At 39.7% G+C, this 15,117-nt stretch overlaps 1 protein-coding gene across 1 annotated transcript in view; it reads left to right on the top strand.

The window, feature by feature from the left end:
* SDC1 (syndecan 1) overlaps positions 1–13,287 on the top strand; it is a 72,483-nt gene extending 59,196 nt beyond the window's left edge. Inside the window, exons 2-5 of the mRNA XM_089657346.1 lie at positions 6,991–7,069; positions 7,973–9,036; positions 9,461–9,578; positions 9,888–13,287. Coding sequence (XP_089513472.1) covers positions 6,991–7,069; positions 7,973–9,036; positions 9,461–9,578; positions 9,888–10,054 — 1,428 coding nt within the window. The 3' untranslated portion in view covers positions 10,055–13,287. The remainder of the gene's footprint in view (positions 1–6,990; positions 7,070–7,972; positions 9,037–9,460; positions 9,579–9,887) is intronic.
* The last annotated feature ends 1,830 nt before the right edge of the window (positions 13,288–15,117 follow it).

The following is a 15,117-nucleotide window of genomic DNA, read 5'->3' as shown; positions in this document are numbered from 1 at the left end:
CGTTATATTGTGAAGCGCTGAGCAAACTGTTGGTGCTATATAAATCCTGTATAATAGATTAGAACATGCTTATTAAAAAAACCAATAAAGTTTCCTTTTTAGTGAATTGGCCAATTTGTGCATAGTGTTGTGCACTTGTGTTTAGGGGATTGTTAGAATTGCCAATTAAGAGTAGTTTGTACATTAGGCTCTGTGCAGACCATAATCGCATTTCATATTTATTTTAATAAAAAGTATTTCTTAAACCCCCACTCAACCGCCAACCCCCCACCTCCCTTAACCTCTTCACGCCGGCCGCAAGCAAATGTGCGGCCTCCTGGCGTCTGGGCCTAGACGCTGAGCGGCCGCACATTTGCATTCAATTAAAGGACATATGTGCCGAGCGCGCGCGCCCTGCATGCTCCCAGCACACGTCTGGTACTCACAGAAAGGTCCCAATCTCCTCTTTCGATCGGGACCTTTCCCGATCATGTGACCCTAAACCCCGCCTCCCAAATGCTGAAACTCTTAAAGGGCCGGGAGGCGCTGGCGTGAAGCGGTTAAGCTTCTCATCCCTTGGCTACCTGCAGCCTCCTAGGATATCACATCATGCATGCAAGGAGGCTTCAGGTCAGTTTCCTGGCAGTCTTCCTGTGCATGCGCAGTGGCATTTTGGTGTGGTGAGTGGGCACCTGTGACTGGTGACAGGCAGTTTCCAAATCCTAAATGGTGGCATGGAAAGAAACTGCAAAGACATGAGAAAAACAGTGCTGGACTTAATGGGCTGGTTTGAGAGTTTGTGTTGTAATAGGGTTTTTTTTTTTTTTTTTTTGTCAAGTTTCTTGTAGCAGCTGACTTTTTTTTTTTTTTTTTTTTTTTTATTTAGGTTTCAATAGCTGAATGAAGTTCCTGTTGATATCCATGATGTTCCTCCCCCATACCAAACACTGCAGTTAGGGGAATTTTTACTTAAAAGCAGAAGCTGACTGGTTGCCATGCACAGTGGCTGTAGTCTTGTTTTCAAAGCTTAACTCAGGGTTTCTCAACTCCAGTCCTCATGGACCCCCAACAGGTCATGTTTTCAGGATTTCCATTATTTTGCACAGGTGATTTGATCAGTTTCACTGCCTTAGTAATTACCACAGCTGTTTCATCTGAGGGAAATCCTGAAAACATGACCTGTGGGGGTCCATGAGGACTGGAGTTGAGAAACACTGGCTTAACTGAACAAGTCTCTTTTTTTTTTTTTTTTTTTTTTTTTTTTTTTTTTTTTTTTTTTTTTTCAGCTTCAGTTTTAATAAATTTCCCCAGTATCTTATGTTGGCGTTGCACAGGGTCACAGCCATGCTGGATAAGAAATGGGATTTCCCAAGGCTGCTGTCACAGGATTAGACGTGCACAATGTCCTTTGTATGAGTTTGGGTTCAGAGACTTCCAGTAATTTTTTCATTATTTTGGATTACAGAATCATTGTCTGTTTGTAGAGTGTAGGGTTCAAGTAGTTCAGGAAAATACAACTAGGCATGGCTGACACCACAAGACAAAAGCTATTTTTTGTTGTGTTTTCTTATGCTGTCGTACATTTTAAAGGTACAGATTGAGAACCTCTAATGCTTATCCAGGCTCAAAGTTCTCATACTTGAAAGCATGCAGCCATTGAATTTGGACGTCCGTACCGCACGCTAATTCTTTACTAGCTATAAAGCCAACATGAGGATATCTTTTAGGTCCAAGGTAGTCCTATATTTATGGATTAGGCAAAACGAACACCTTGGTATACCAAATGTTTGGGTAAGGTGTTTGGGTTTTTTTTCTGTTTTTAGTTTGTGAATTGGTGCCTCTCCGTCTCCAAACATTCCCTCTGCAAAGCCATACTGTTTGTTGCTGGTCAGTGTGCTGTGTGTCGGGGGGAGCCTATTGCCACCACAGGCCAGTGCGGTTACAGTGTAAACCGATAGTTGTATGACCTGGCGGGCGATCAGCAGTGCAGGCAGACACTTGTCTAAGGAGTGTGAATTAAACAGAGAAACTGGATTGTTTTGATATATTTTTTACTTCTGTTCAAAAGCTCTCATTGTTCAATGAAGAGTGCTCACGTCTCACATTCTGCAGCAGTTTGGCACACAGTTGTTGACCAAACAGGGTCATGAAAAGTCCTTCTGCTTTTTGTGCTCCCGGTGGATGAGTACAGTGTCGCGCATGTGCGTAAAGCCCAACTCCAACCCAACAATGAAATGGCTTTGAATGACGATTTACTTGCCAACATTCTATTTAGCCACTCCTTTCCATTCACCAATCTCAGTCAATGGCGGTGCCAATGCTATTCAAGTGTCCATATCCTTGTTTGTTTTCACAATTTTCAGACTGCTCTGAGCTTTTAAGGAAGAGTGCAATGATCTCTTATTAGCTGGCTAAACCTATGCCACTCAGCACCTAATGCCTGAAATATGTTGGGCTAAAAGTACTGCACAATGCAGCCAGGACTTCAGAATTGTACTCGCTGACTGGTAAAAGAGGGACAGTCCTCCATAATAGATATCTAGGACAAAGCTGGAATGTCAAGTGAATTTAAAGACAGTACAGACTTTTCATGTAATCGCATCCACACTGTACAGTAGTCTGGCTTCTTGGGATACCACCCTCTTTCCCCTAATAATGTAATCCTTTAAAAGGTCACTTAGCAGCCTTGAGCCGGGCCTTGAAGTCATTCTGAGCCTTAATGTGCACAAATCCTTGTCCTAGTCGTTCCCTGGCTGTAAATGTCTAGTCAGATGGCAAATCCTCAACTGTAATTTCAGTGCACCCACCTATCCTTAATTCTTCGTTTCTCAAGGGATCAGCTGCTGCATGCCATGGTTCTCTGGAAAATAAAAGTGCTAATGTGTTTTGATGTATTTGAAGTATAGCTACGGTCAAAACATCCCTGTGTAGTTTGTTTTGTTTTTGTGTGTGTGTGTGTGTGTGTGTGTGTGTGTGTTAGCTTGGTTAGAGTATAGAATGATTAAAACACTTGTTGTTTTTTTTTTTTTTTTTTTTTTTTCCCCTTTTACCAGTCTGTGTATTAGGGAGATTCCGCTCACTCCTGTCCTGGATCCTCCTCTTTTTGGGTCCCCAGCTGGCTCTCCTGTCCCCTCCCTCCCCACCAAGTGCCCTCAATAGCAATGGGGCACTTGAGCAGGCTCGCTCCTGAGCTTGTGGTCCTGTAAATGGACACTTTCCATTCCACAGAGCGTATCTCTGAACACCCTCCACGCTCTTCATTGGCTCACTAGCTGCAATTGGCAGGAGCCAATGGCTCCCCCTGCTGTGTGAACCAATGAAGAGAGACCTGGGAGAGCCGAGGCTCTCATGCACATCGCTGGATCAAAATTGGGCTTGGGTAAGTATAAGGGAGGAGCTGCACCCAGGTTTTTTTACTTTAATGCATAGAATGCCTCAAGGTAAATAACCTTTCTTTTAGAACCACTTTCAGTTTTCATTGAAACCTGTGTGTATATAGGAAGATTTCCTCTTTCCACCTGTTTTGTTGATGACCACAATATTTGGGGTTCCCATCACTTTCTGACAAACAGTGACTCACCCTCGTAGAGACACATGTTAATATAAACCCTTAAAGCAATATTAAACCCAAGAACAAAAATGAAATCTATTGGAGCTTATGAATCCTTAGATGTGGTGGCTGAATTAGTCTGTTATTTTGTTCCTTTATTTGAGCACCACAAATGCTATTTATTTCAAGCTCCCTCTTTGATAAGAGCATAATATTTCATTGGTCATTCTGGCCTTGTAACCCCTATTGAGTTCTGTATAACAGTTCTCATCTTGCATTAAACTTTTAGAGATTTAGCTTTTACACTTCCATGTCTGGAGCTTTATCTCTCCCAGAACTGGTGGTGGAAAATAATCGAGGACAAGTTTGGGCTACAGACAGAAATTGTTCCTATCAGGTTGTATGGCCGTATTTGCATAGGAATGAAAACCAGGAAGTAACTGAAGAATTGTAAAACAAAAAGGTTTAAGACCAGTAAATGATATATATTTACTAATGCCAATGGCATAAGGATTAAAAATAGTCTGTTGATTTTAGAGTGACGTTTCGCTTCAAGGAATCCCTCCCCCGGTGATCTGACCAGTTTAGGGGGTGTCTCCTTTGCGCCTTCATCCAGATTGAACAGAAACATTGCCATTCTGGGAGAAGTAGTGTTGGATACACTTGCATGTTTAGATGGACTTGAAAACCCAGATAAGAAAACTTTATAAGCAGTTGCAGCAAGTGTGTATGTGTGGTTTGTTGTGGGTTTTTCTTTTGGGATAAAGATTTTTCTGTAAATACAAACTGACCATTGTAAGCATCCCCGTCAGTATTAAATGGTTTGTCACAAACGTCGGTCTCCTGCTTGGTCTGTGATAGGAAGCTGAAAAACAGACTTGCGTGCAGAATCGCCAGGTTAAGTCTTTTAAACAATTACGAATTTGAACACCACATTTTAAAAGAGAACCCCACTTTCTTTGGGGACAAATTGGTGGAGAAAGCATATACAGTTGCTACGCAAGCTAAACTGTAATTTTCTTAACTGACTCACTGTTTTTCTCAAAAGCCTGCACTTATTGTGAGCACAACAAAAAAATGTAATTTTTGGTGAGATACTCGCAAAGGGAAATAATGTGTAAAGGGATGCAGACCCTGCCACTTTCTCATTAGCCAGCGGATGCACCTGCAAGGCTCTAATGAAATAGTCACTCCCATTCACGCTCACTTTGCACAGGGACACAACTGGCTATTTCTTCAGAATACCAAAAGGTATCAATCTGCAAGGGACATGGATCACACACAGGTCGTGTGGGTTTTTTTTTTTTCCTTAAGTTCCCTCCCACTAGTTATGGCGACTTTTTTTTCAGTAGTCCTGTCCAGAGTAGGGCAAGTGATGGTTGTCATCCTAGGACAGGAAGTATGTTATTGGGTGGGAAAAGGCTATTGCAGCCAGCACATCTAAGGTGTCTTCAGCTGTAATATATTTGTTCTGGGAAGAAGGGAGTTGGACTTCTTTAAATGATACAGTTAAAACGCACTGACACATGAAATAGTGAACAAACCTACAAATCCATTTAAAGCATACAAGTATGATCAAAGCTGGACCAATGGAACCATATAAAAAGAAACCAAAGTATATGCCATACCTTGCTGATGCCCCTGGAAGCCACCCCTACTCCAATGATGTCCACTTGCTTCCAGGTTCTGTTCGGAGCAGCTGGTCTGATGCTTACAAGAGGTTGGCTGCTTAGTACAGGTGCCAGGTAGAGAATGCTGTGCATTTTTTAAATGAATGCAAAGCGTTGTCTGATTTGGATGAGGTGGAGTGAGATGTCAATTCCCTGCCTCTCAAACTCATATAATCAGACTGGTTTTGCGTTCTCTGAATGGTGCCTGTGCCAAGTGACTGTCCTCCTGTGTTCACAATGAATTAGGCTGGCTGTTCTGCATGGGAATGGAAGCAAGTAGAGATCCCTGGAGTAGTAGCTTCCAGGGGTATCTGCCAGGTATGGTATTTCTTGGGCCAATGTAACCATGTGTAAAATATCCATACCTTAGATTGTACGCCCCTTGAGGGTTAGGGACTGATGTGATAGATATATTAGCTCTGCATAATTTGGTGGTGCTATACAAGTACCTGTAATAAATAAATACCTGGAATTCTTAATTTTGTTTGAGAAGATAAATTATAGGATAAGCTGCTTATACCTTCAATGGTTTTTAGCCAGTCTGGGCAGGATGATGGACTTGCCTAATATTGGTATGCTTAAAGTTGCAAAGCTGAGTGAAAATTTTCTGAGGCATGGATGCCCGATTACCTGGCAGCACTGAGTGCCCTGTCACTAATTGATCGGGAGCAGGGACATGCCCTGGATATAAATACCGACTTTTGTCATCTATAGATACGCTGCCATACACATCATGGATTTAAAACATTTATACACTGGTAATAAACTGATCATTTATGCCTTTCTCATAAATATTTTAACAAGTTGTAGCTTGCTTCTAAAACCATCAACGTTTCCTTAATGGAAACCAACCTTGGACACTACATTAAAAACAAATTGCTCACATTAGAACTCCTTATCGAACTTCTGGGAATGTATACATTTTCCATTGAAGCTGTCGTGTTTTTGTTTTTTTTGGTTTTTTTTGTTTTGTTTTTGGCCAAGCAAATTAGTTGAGCTGCAGTGTCTGTAAAATACTCTATTCTCCCATCCAAAGTGATGGGTTCACACTAGAGAAGGAAAACTGATAGAGTAATGAAGCTGTACAAAATGTGCTAAATACCCCCTTTCCAATGAACTGTATCACCCAATTGATGCAAATGAATCACATAAAAGATTATAAAAATGGGTATCTCGCACATTTTGTGCAGCACTCTGTGAGGGATTTGCATTTATACTTTGGCACCTTTTTTAAATTTGGCACATTTGGTCGATTTTATATACATAGCTGCCCACAATGTTTTCATTCACTTAGAAGGATGAAGCATACCACATAATGTGTCTGTAAGCTGGGTTGTGTGTGTTCTCTTGGTAGAAATTGCCTTTGTAAGGCCTAGTGCACACCGCTCCTCCTAAATAAATGCGATACCTCAATAGAAGCTCGTGCACACGTTTTTAGATGAGTTTAGAAGGAGCATTGACTCCCTCTAAACACTGCTGCTTCTAAACACAGAAGAATCCCATTCAGTAGAGGAGTTTTTGGGTATAAAAAAAAGCCAAACATGCCTCAGTGCTGATCATGTTTAGCACTTGAGTGTTTATTTCATTGGCCAGAATTTTTATTCTGCTCATTAAAATTCATAAACACCAAGTAGAGTAGAAGTTTCATTTTTAAAAGCCATGTAGTGCTCTGCAGGCCTTGGTCAGTTGGTCTTTCCTAGTTTTGAAAGCTCTAATGTGCAAGGCAAAACTGTACTGAGTCTAAATGCTTGCTTGTTCGTTTACTCAGTGTTTTTGTTTTTTGTTTTTCAGAATGATGTCAAACCTACTCCTCCTGAAGACCTTGATGGCTCTGGAGATGATGAGGATTTTTCGGGCTCAGGAATGGAGAGTAAGTTCAGTTATTACAAAAGCTATCCTCTGAATAAACATGCTCGCTTCTGTTCTTTTCACGGAATTGCAGGAGAATTTAAAGTGCAAACCCACCTTGTTGAAACTGTAAAGCTGGACAGTGAAAACCACTTTTTAATCTATATTTGAGTTTATCAAAGAAGAGATGTGAAGCATGTTCAATTAATACATTCTAAATCCATACAGAAAAGGAGTCCAAAGAAAAAATGACATGCAGATTAGGATACGATAACCGAAATTAGTCAAATCTTTTTGTGCATTTATGTAATAACAAAGACCTATAGATTGTATGACCGGCTTGATCATGCAATAGCTACAATAAAACTTGTTTGTTCTAAACTTTTATTCAAGTTTTTATTCCAATATTTACTGAAAACTTCTAAATTCACTGCACTACGTAGTTGCAATGTATAAAGGACCAGCTTAATAAAGAAGGTTCTTAAATGGAGCCCATGACATTGCCAAAAGTTGCTCATTATGTTCAGTACAATAATGCTACAGACTCCTATTTTAAACTGTGGGGCCCTAGCAGGGCTTGCTGGAGATCAATAACATTGTAGCCCCTTAAATTGTTGTCACCCTATATTATGTAGCTTACCACAACATCAGGGACACATAATAGGAACAGAAAAAGTAAAAAATGTCAATGAAATAGACATGCTAATTTAACAGAGCCAAATGTTTTGAATGGTGGTTTTTCCTTCACAGGCCTGAGCTCTGTTTTTGGCAGTACAGATACTATGGTAGAATGAAACGTTTTGCCAGTGCAGACTCTGTGGTAGAGCAATACCTTCAATAGAACAAGATGCTGATTTTTCATAGCAGTTATTGGGTCAAAACCATTTTAATACATCGGTTTTCTTATTTCCATGTTTCTTGGTAGATGAGGATGTCTCTACAACACAAGTCTCTCTTCTCGCCCCTACGGTTACACAGATATCCACAGCCCAGAAGCCTTATTTTGCTATTCAAGAGGAAACTGATGTAGAAAATATTACTCACGCACAAACTACTAAACCACATGATCTTGATATTTTTGCCTTTCACCCTGTTGGAAAAGAACCATTTGTTGAAGGTACAACTCTTGAACCTACAACCCACCAGACATCTACTGTAGCATCTGTTGATGATGTAAAGAAACACCACCACCACCATCACCACCATCATACAACCACACCAGGTACATCCCTTCCTGCTAAGTTTGATGTAGTTGACACTACTATTGGTCCTGCTGAAGTAGAAAAGCCTTTTGTTGCCCCCGAGGAAACTACCACAAGTACACCAGATGAGGGTGACATGGATGATTTGGTCCAAAAAGTGACACCAACAGCTGAAGATTCAGTCCAATATGTTGACCATCCAGAAACCACCTCAGGCTTAACTAGTACTACATATGAAGAGACCAGTGCAATTCCGGCAGATATTGATGTAATGCCTGGCTTTGTGGACTCTGCAGAAAAGAATACTGTGACAGATGAAGCTCTTACTCGTAAACATCACAATCACACCACCGCTACCACCACTACCGCAATTCTGTTGGATGAGTTTATTCATATTGATAGGACAACAGAAAAATCTGATTATCTTGAGCCTGAAAAAGATCAAGACTGGCAAGGAGAAACCACCACAATTCCAGCTAGTGAAGATAAACACCATGGCCATGGACACCACCATCATCACAAACACCATCCCCACCATACAACTGTACCAGGGGCCACCCAGTCTACTGCTTCTGAGCAGTATATAGTGCACACCCAGGAACCAAAGGGCAGGAGGGTCAACATTCCACCTGAAGAAATGACAACTGCAGTTCCAGTACTATCTGAAGATGAGGAACCTGTTGGCTCCACTGCCCAGTATAACCACACTGTTGTTCCAATACAAGATGAAGAAACCTCAGATTCCACAGAGGAGGAATCGGGAGATGGACCAGTGGAAGCAGTAGATGTAAGTTTAGGTTTCTGTTTAAAAGATTCTGATTCTTTTAATTTTATATCTGATGCTGTTCATATTAGAAAAGTGGTATCGAAAAAAGTTTTCTGTAGAATCATTTTTTCCAAAATAAAGTACATCTAAACCCAGTTTTTCCCCCCCCCCCCTTATGGTTAGAGTAATGAAGTTCTTCATCACTGTTTTTTTTTTTTTTTTTTTTTTTTTTTCCTTTTTTAGGAATTGCAACCCAATAGAAGGTGTCGGTCTTGCCAGATCTGAATTGTAGATTTCAAATAGCATAAATGTGTTCAATTCATTGTAAACATCATGCATATTTTTATTTCCTAAAGTAGTAAAAAATATTAAGTTGAAGATGAATTATCCTTTTCTATGAAGCCTTGTTAAGGGGCATTTTTATTTAATTTTTTTATTTCTCCAGGACTTGTTTTTTGAAGTCACGGCTTCAGTTGATAAAAGTGACAGGCTCGCTCCGGTCCCTGGTGATGGCAGTGCAGGTGCCTCACATGGAATAATGGAAAGGAAGGAGCTTCTTGCAGGTAAGCGGAGAATGTTTTGTTTCTGCAGAGCCATGTTTGCACTTGATACTGCTGTAATGCACCATTCACTTTTGTTTACTGAGAAAAAGTGTGTGTTTCTTTAACAACCAATGAAAATGGAGATGCAAAAATGCACATTCATTTACATCCATTTGCCTCCATTCAGGTACATTCCATTTAAACAGAACAGATTTTATATCTCTCTATCTGAACGGATGTGGATATAAACCGATGATTGACAGTTTGCCCATAGAAACAGGGGCCTAACTCCTAATATCTAAACCTAATGCGCATTACTTTTCATTCCAGGTATCATTGCTGGCGGTTTAGCAGGATTGGTGTTTGCTGCATCCTTGGTGGCATTTGTGTTCTACCGGATGAAGAAGAAAGATGAAGGAAGCTATTCCTTAGAGGAGCCAAAGCAGTCAAACGGGGGATACCAGAAACCACGGGAGCAGAGGGAGTTCTACGCCTAGACATCCATTGCTAAAACGTTTTCAGTTGCCCTAACGGCCTGTCTACTTGTTTGACCTACGTCCACAGCTTTTTCCTTTTTGTGGCCTTTGTTCGGTACAGACTCCAATAAACATTCTTTAAAAAAATAAAAATTAAAAAAAAAAAGCTCAAACAGTAGCTCTACTAAAAGATTAAGGCCGTTTTTTTTTTTCTGATCTCTCCTGCAGTCAAAGACTAAATTGAACTAAAGTGAAAGCTTGTAAGTTTGGCTTTGGATGTGTTGGAAGAAAGTACAAATGTGCTCAACATTCTCTCTACAAAAACTTTGCATTGATGCTTGATCGTTCTGCCATCCACAACCAACTATTTAGACAGATTCCCCTGCCTTTTTATTTTTTTTTCTTCCGTTTCTAAGAAATGGTTTCAGTCCAGCACTTAATTGCAAGCTTTTTGTATGGTACACTGTGGCGACGTTATTAAAAGTTGTCTGTAGCAGCCAGATTGCAGCAGCAGTTTTGTAACTTGCACTGTGTGGGCAACTGTTGGAATCTAATCGGCTATAAGAGCACAAATTTCTCCCCTCCCACCAGTTAGCAGTCTACCAAGTTAAAGGTGTATGTTTCCAATAACCTACCTTGAGTAATATAAAATTGTAATAAGTGTCCATTCAGTGCACCTATATCCAATCTTCAGGCTGTGCCAAGGGGTATTTTAAAAAAAAAAAAAAATACTTAAGCTTTAAACTGCCACACATTTAGTCATAGCTTTAAACAGGCTTGTGCACACACAGTTGACTATTCTAGCAATAACTGCATTCCAATGTGCACCTTTTTTTTGTTTTTTTACTTTTAAATCTATTGCACTACCCTGTCAACAGGTCCGAGTTCTTTGTGTGTGTGTTACGGTTTTTTTTTTTTTTTTCTTATTTTGCTGTTTAATAGATATTGCTTGCTATAAACACTGTGCAGGATTATGATTCTTGGGTAGACACTACCAAGCCAAAATGTCACTTTCTTTTGTTTTTGTTCCATTCACACCCCCCCCCCGCTTCATGTGATTGCTGTATGAATGAGTGCAGTGCCAACCTTTTTAATGTATAGTTTTTTTTAAATGCGAGTGAGTGTATATTTCAATTGTAAAGTTGGTACTCATTAAGGGAAAGTGTAAAATTGTGGGTTAAAGAGGGTTTTTTGTGTTTAACCAGTATGTCCTGTCCTGCTATCCTTCCAGGAATGGTTTCTTTTTTGAGCATGGGTATGTATGCATGGAAAGAGGTTTGAATCTGCAAAATAAGTTTTTAAACTTGGAATTCGTATGAAGAGTTATAGGCAGTCCGTCATCTTGAACAAACCGCTGGCTTCTTTCATGTCCAGGAGATTCCAGCACAAATATCCCCTTGCCTGACTTGCTAGCTTCTAATCCTAATAGAAAGTTTAATGGTTATTTCAATCGGTCATAAAAAAAATCAGTAGAGGCTTTCTTTTGTAGTACTAATATCACATGGGCAATATGCTAATAAAATCGCTATTGATTAATTGCCAAAGAGATTCATCGCTACACATTTGAAGCAAGTGGCTACCTATGGTGTGTGTTATAGAAACAATATAGGGATTATTGGCACATATCTGAAGCATTGTCATCCTTATCGATAAATTACTACAACAGGCAATTTTTTTTTTGTTTTTTTTGTTTAGCATAGTGATTCTTCTACCAAAGATCACTCATTCTCTTCTAGCCTAAATGAAAGGCTTTCCTCAGGCCATTGTACTCTGGGACGACCCTTTTTGACTGTCACATGTTCTAATTATCTTGTAAGGCAGCTTGTGGTTTTTGGGGGTTGTATTTTTTTTTCCCCTTTTTTTTTTTTTCCAAGGTCTTATTTTGTTTCCTTTACTGTTAAGAGCATGATCAGCCATGTAGACTGTATAGTGCTTTGAAGGAGCAGTGTAAATAAAGGTTGTTCAGGAGATTAGAGTGTTTACAGCAGAACCCATGGTGTGTGGGCTTCACTGGCTGATGCCTTTTTTTTTTTTTTTTTTACAATTATGGGTTCCTACATCTGCTTGACACTGAGAGTTCATCATATTTTTGGATCCACAATGATGTTTGTACAAACCATCTCATTCAAGATGGGCTAAGGCTGTGGGGAGATAATACACTCCAATGGTAATCATGAACAGCACCTGATGTTCCAATTGGATATCCAGACCGAGACCTAAAGTTATCCAAATCAGTAAAGGTTTGCCTAGTGTTGCACTCTAAAGAATACCAAGGCAGATAGAAACATGGAAGTTATTTACCTGGCTGTCATGCTCATTATCTATCTTTAATGCTTGCTGAATTACTGGCCAGAATTTCTGTATTTGAAAAAATGTACAACGCATACAAACATCACATGGATGAGAACTAATGCCATTTAAAACCATATCTAACCTGCACCATGTGTTGGTGTGTTACAAGTCATAGGTGTGAATGGACCCGTAAGGAAAGCCATTTCTGGTACAGTTGGCCATTTTTAGTAAGTTGTGTGTAGTTTGTTTTTTTTTTGTTTTTTTTCTCTCCCCTCCACAAGTTGACTTTAACAAGAGCGTTAATCCAGAGCCCCTGCTTTTGTAACCTGCCAGCAGTGCTATTAAGTAGGGACAGTGCTGCATTAGTTGGTGACCTTCATAAGAAGGCCTTGAAATCCATATCTTTTGAAGGGAACCAATTAACGGGTCTGGGGGTACACTGGATTGACTTGAATAAGTCAACGATAACGCCCTATTTGTTATAAATATAATGCTATATAGCAGACTGCCTTTACACTGCTGGATGTTTATATCTGTAAATAGGTTTTAAAAATGTTTCAACACAGATTGTTTTAATTCTCGCCTTACCCCTGATAGGACTCCTTGTATGCAGTAGGTGTCTCCCCATAACGAGGGCTGTGTTTTAGATTCCTCTGAATACAAGGAGCAGTTTAATTACAAAGGGCTTTTGACTCAGGGACTGAAGGTGAGAAACCAGCAATAAACAGTTATTCTGTAAACTGTGTAAATTGTATTTTTCGGTAAAAAAAAAGTTTTTCAATCTTTGTGCCTTTACAACTTTGCTATGACTTTATGCAACACAGTTTTCAATGTTTGGTTTTTTTTTTTCTCTACAAATGTAGCAATCTTTACGCCGTGTACAAAATGTTATTCATCCAATCCACTTCAAGCAATGTGTTGTAAGGGTTTAATGTAATAAAATTTTACTTTGGTAAATCCAATCCGTAATTGTTTGAAATCTAATGCTGAACTCCAGGCAAAAACTAAAAAAAAAATAAATGCATGAGTGGGTTTTTTGTCTATGCAGTCCTGAGATTTAAACATCACAGACCTCTCTGGTAGGGCAAGAGACCTGATCTTTCTCTGCTGCAGTCTTTTATTTACAGGTCTCCTCCCTAGCCCATGACTGTAAATGTAGTGGTGTGGTTTTTTTATTTTTTCTTATCCCCCTCTTCCTGGGGCTGTTCTTGCCCATCCAAAACACCCCAATGCTTGCTTAACTAGCCTAACAAAGTATGCAAGTTGGGACTTCGACAGAATATTATTAAAAAAGAGCAAGAGCCCTGGAACTTTTCGTCTTTAAAAACAAATCCGCGCTTGTGCTAAATGAACATTTCCTTGAAGTGCACCCTTCCGCAGCAATTATTTGGCTCTACCTCTGCAATTCTGTAAGAGAAGGCTCGTACTGCTGAGGACCAGTGTATTTGGAGTCCAGACTTCATAGTCAGTCAAGTGCAAAAAAGTGGCTTACATTTATGATCAGTTTGACGTCTGTAATAATGAACAAAGAAAATCTATTGATGGACAGTTGTGATTTGTACAGGTGTCCCCACTGCATACACTTTTCAATATGGAAGTGTGTAGTTTTTTTTTTTCGCCTTTTCTAGTAATATAATATGTATTTACTACTTTCCCCTTTTTTGTTATGCTGTGGCTTTCTATCTCCCAACCATCTTCACTTCAAAAGCAGGCTATACACCAAGGGTGCTGATTTATGGCCAAAGGTGCTGAAACATCCCATGTATAATAACCCCCCGTGCACAACGCCAGCCAGCACCATTTTAATATAGTTTGGCATGAAGTACCTTGGGTGTCCTACATCGAGCCTTGATCTCAACCCTACTGAACATCTTGCGGGGTGATTATAGAATGCCAATTGAGTTAGGTCTTTCTCATGCAAAATTGAGTACCGGACCTCACAAACCTCCTTTTGGTGGAAGGGGCACATGTTCCAACGCACTCCCAAGTCTTGTGGAAAGACTTGAAGAGTGGAGGCTTTGTATAGCCACAGAGTGGAAGGTGTGTGTGTTCGTTCCAAATTAATGGCCATGACTGTCCAATAAGCACATATGGACAGGTGTCTACAAACTATTTGCTTGGCTACAGTTAAAGTACACTCCATTTACATTGTTGGCCCTTTTCAACAAATTCGAACAGATATACATTGGATCTTCATTAGCCTCCAAATACAATTTAATAAAAGCAATCCTAAAAAGATCAGTTGGATCCAAAGAGTTTTTGACAAGGCCAGTCCATAACCCCTCCATTTCATTTTTTTGAGAAAGTCCTTTGTGGATTTTCTAGTGTTCTTAAGATCATAGTGTTAGGATTAATCTCTGGCTTTATTCTAAAGATCATGTTTTCATTCCCCACTTGCCCTCCAGAAGATTTAACAACCCCCCTTCCTGACCAGGCCATTTTTTGTATATAGATTATAAAATTTGTCTTTTCCCCCACAAATGGAGCTTTTTCGGTGGTATTTGATCACTTGTGGGTTTTTAATTTTTTTTGCACTATAAACAAAGACCGACAATTTTGATAAGCAATATTTTTGACTTTTTGCTATAAAACATGTCCAATAAAAATAAAATTTCTTCATAAAATTAGGACAAATGTATTTGCTAAAAAAAGATGACGAAATACCAATAATTGTATATTGGTTGGTTTACGTGAAAGTTGTGTGTGTGTATACTGGAATTTGTTTGCTTTATACTCGTAATGGGGGTGATCAGCAACTTATAGTGAGACTGTGGCAGGCATTCTGACACTGG

This window comes from Staurois parvus, unplaced genomic scaffold (assembly GCF_062004578.1).
Source record: "Staurois parvus isolate SC_StPar_1 unplaced genomic scaffold, SC_StPar_1.0 ptg000985l, whole genome shotgun sequence".
NCBI classification, from domain to species: Eukaryota; Metazoa; Chordata; class Amphibia; order Anura; family Ranidae; genus Staurois; species Staurois parvus.
Note: the sequence above shows the minus strand (reverse complement) of the source record. Positions and strands in the feature narration are given on the sequence as shown.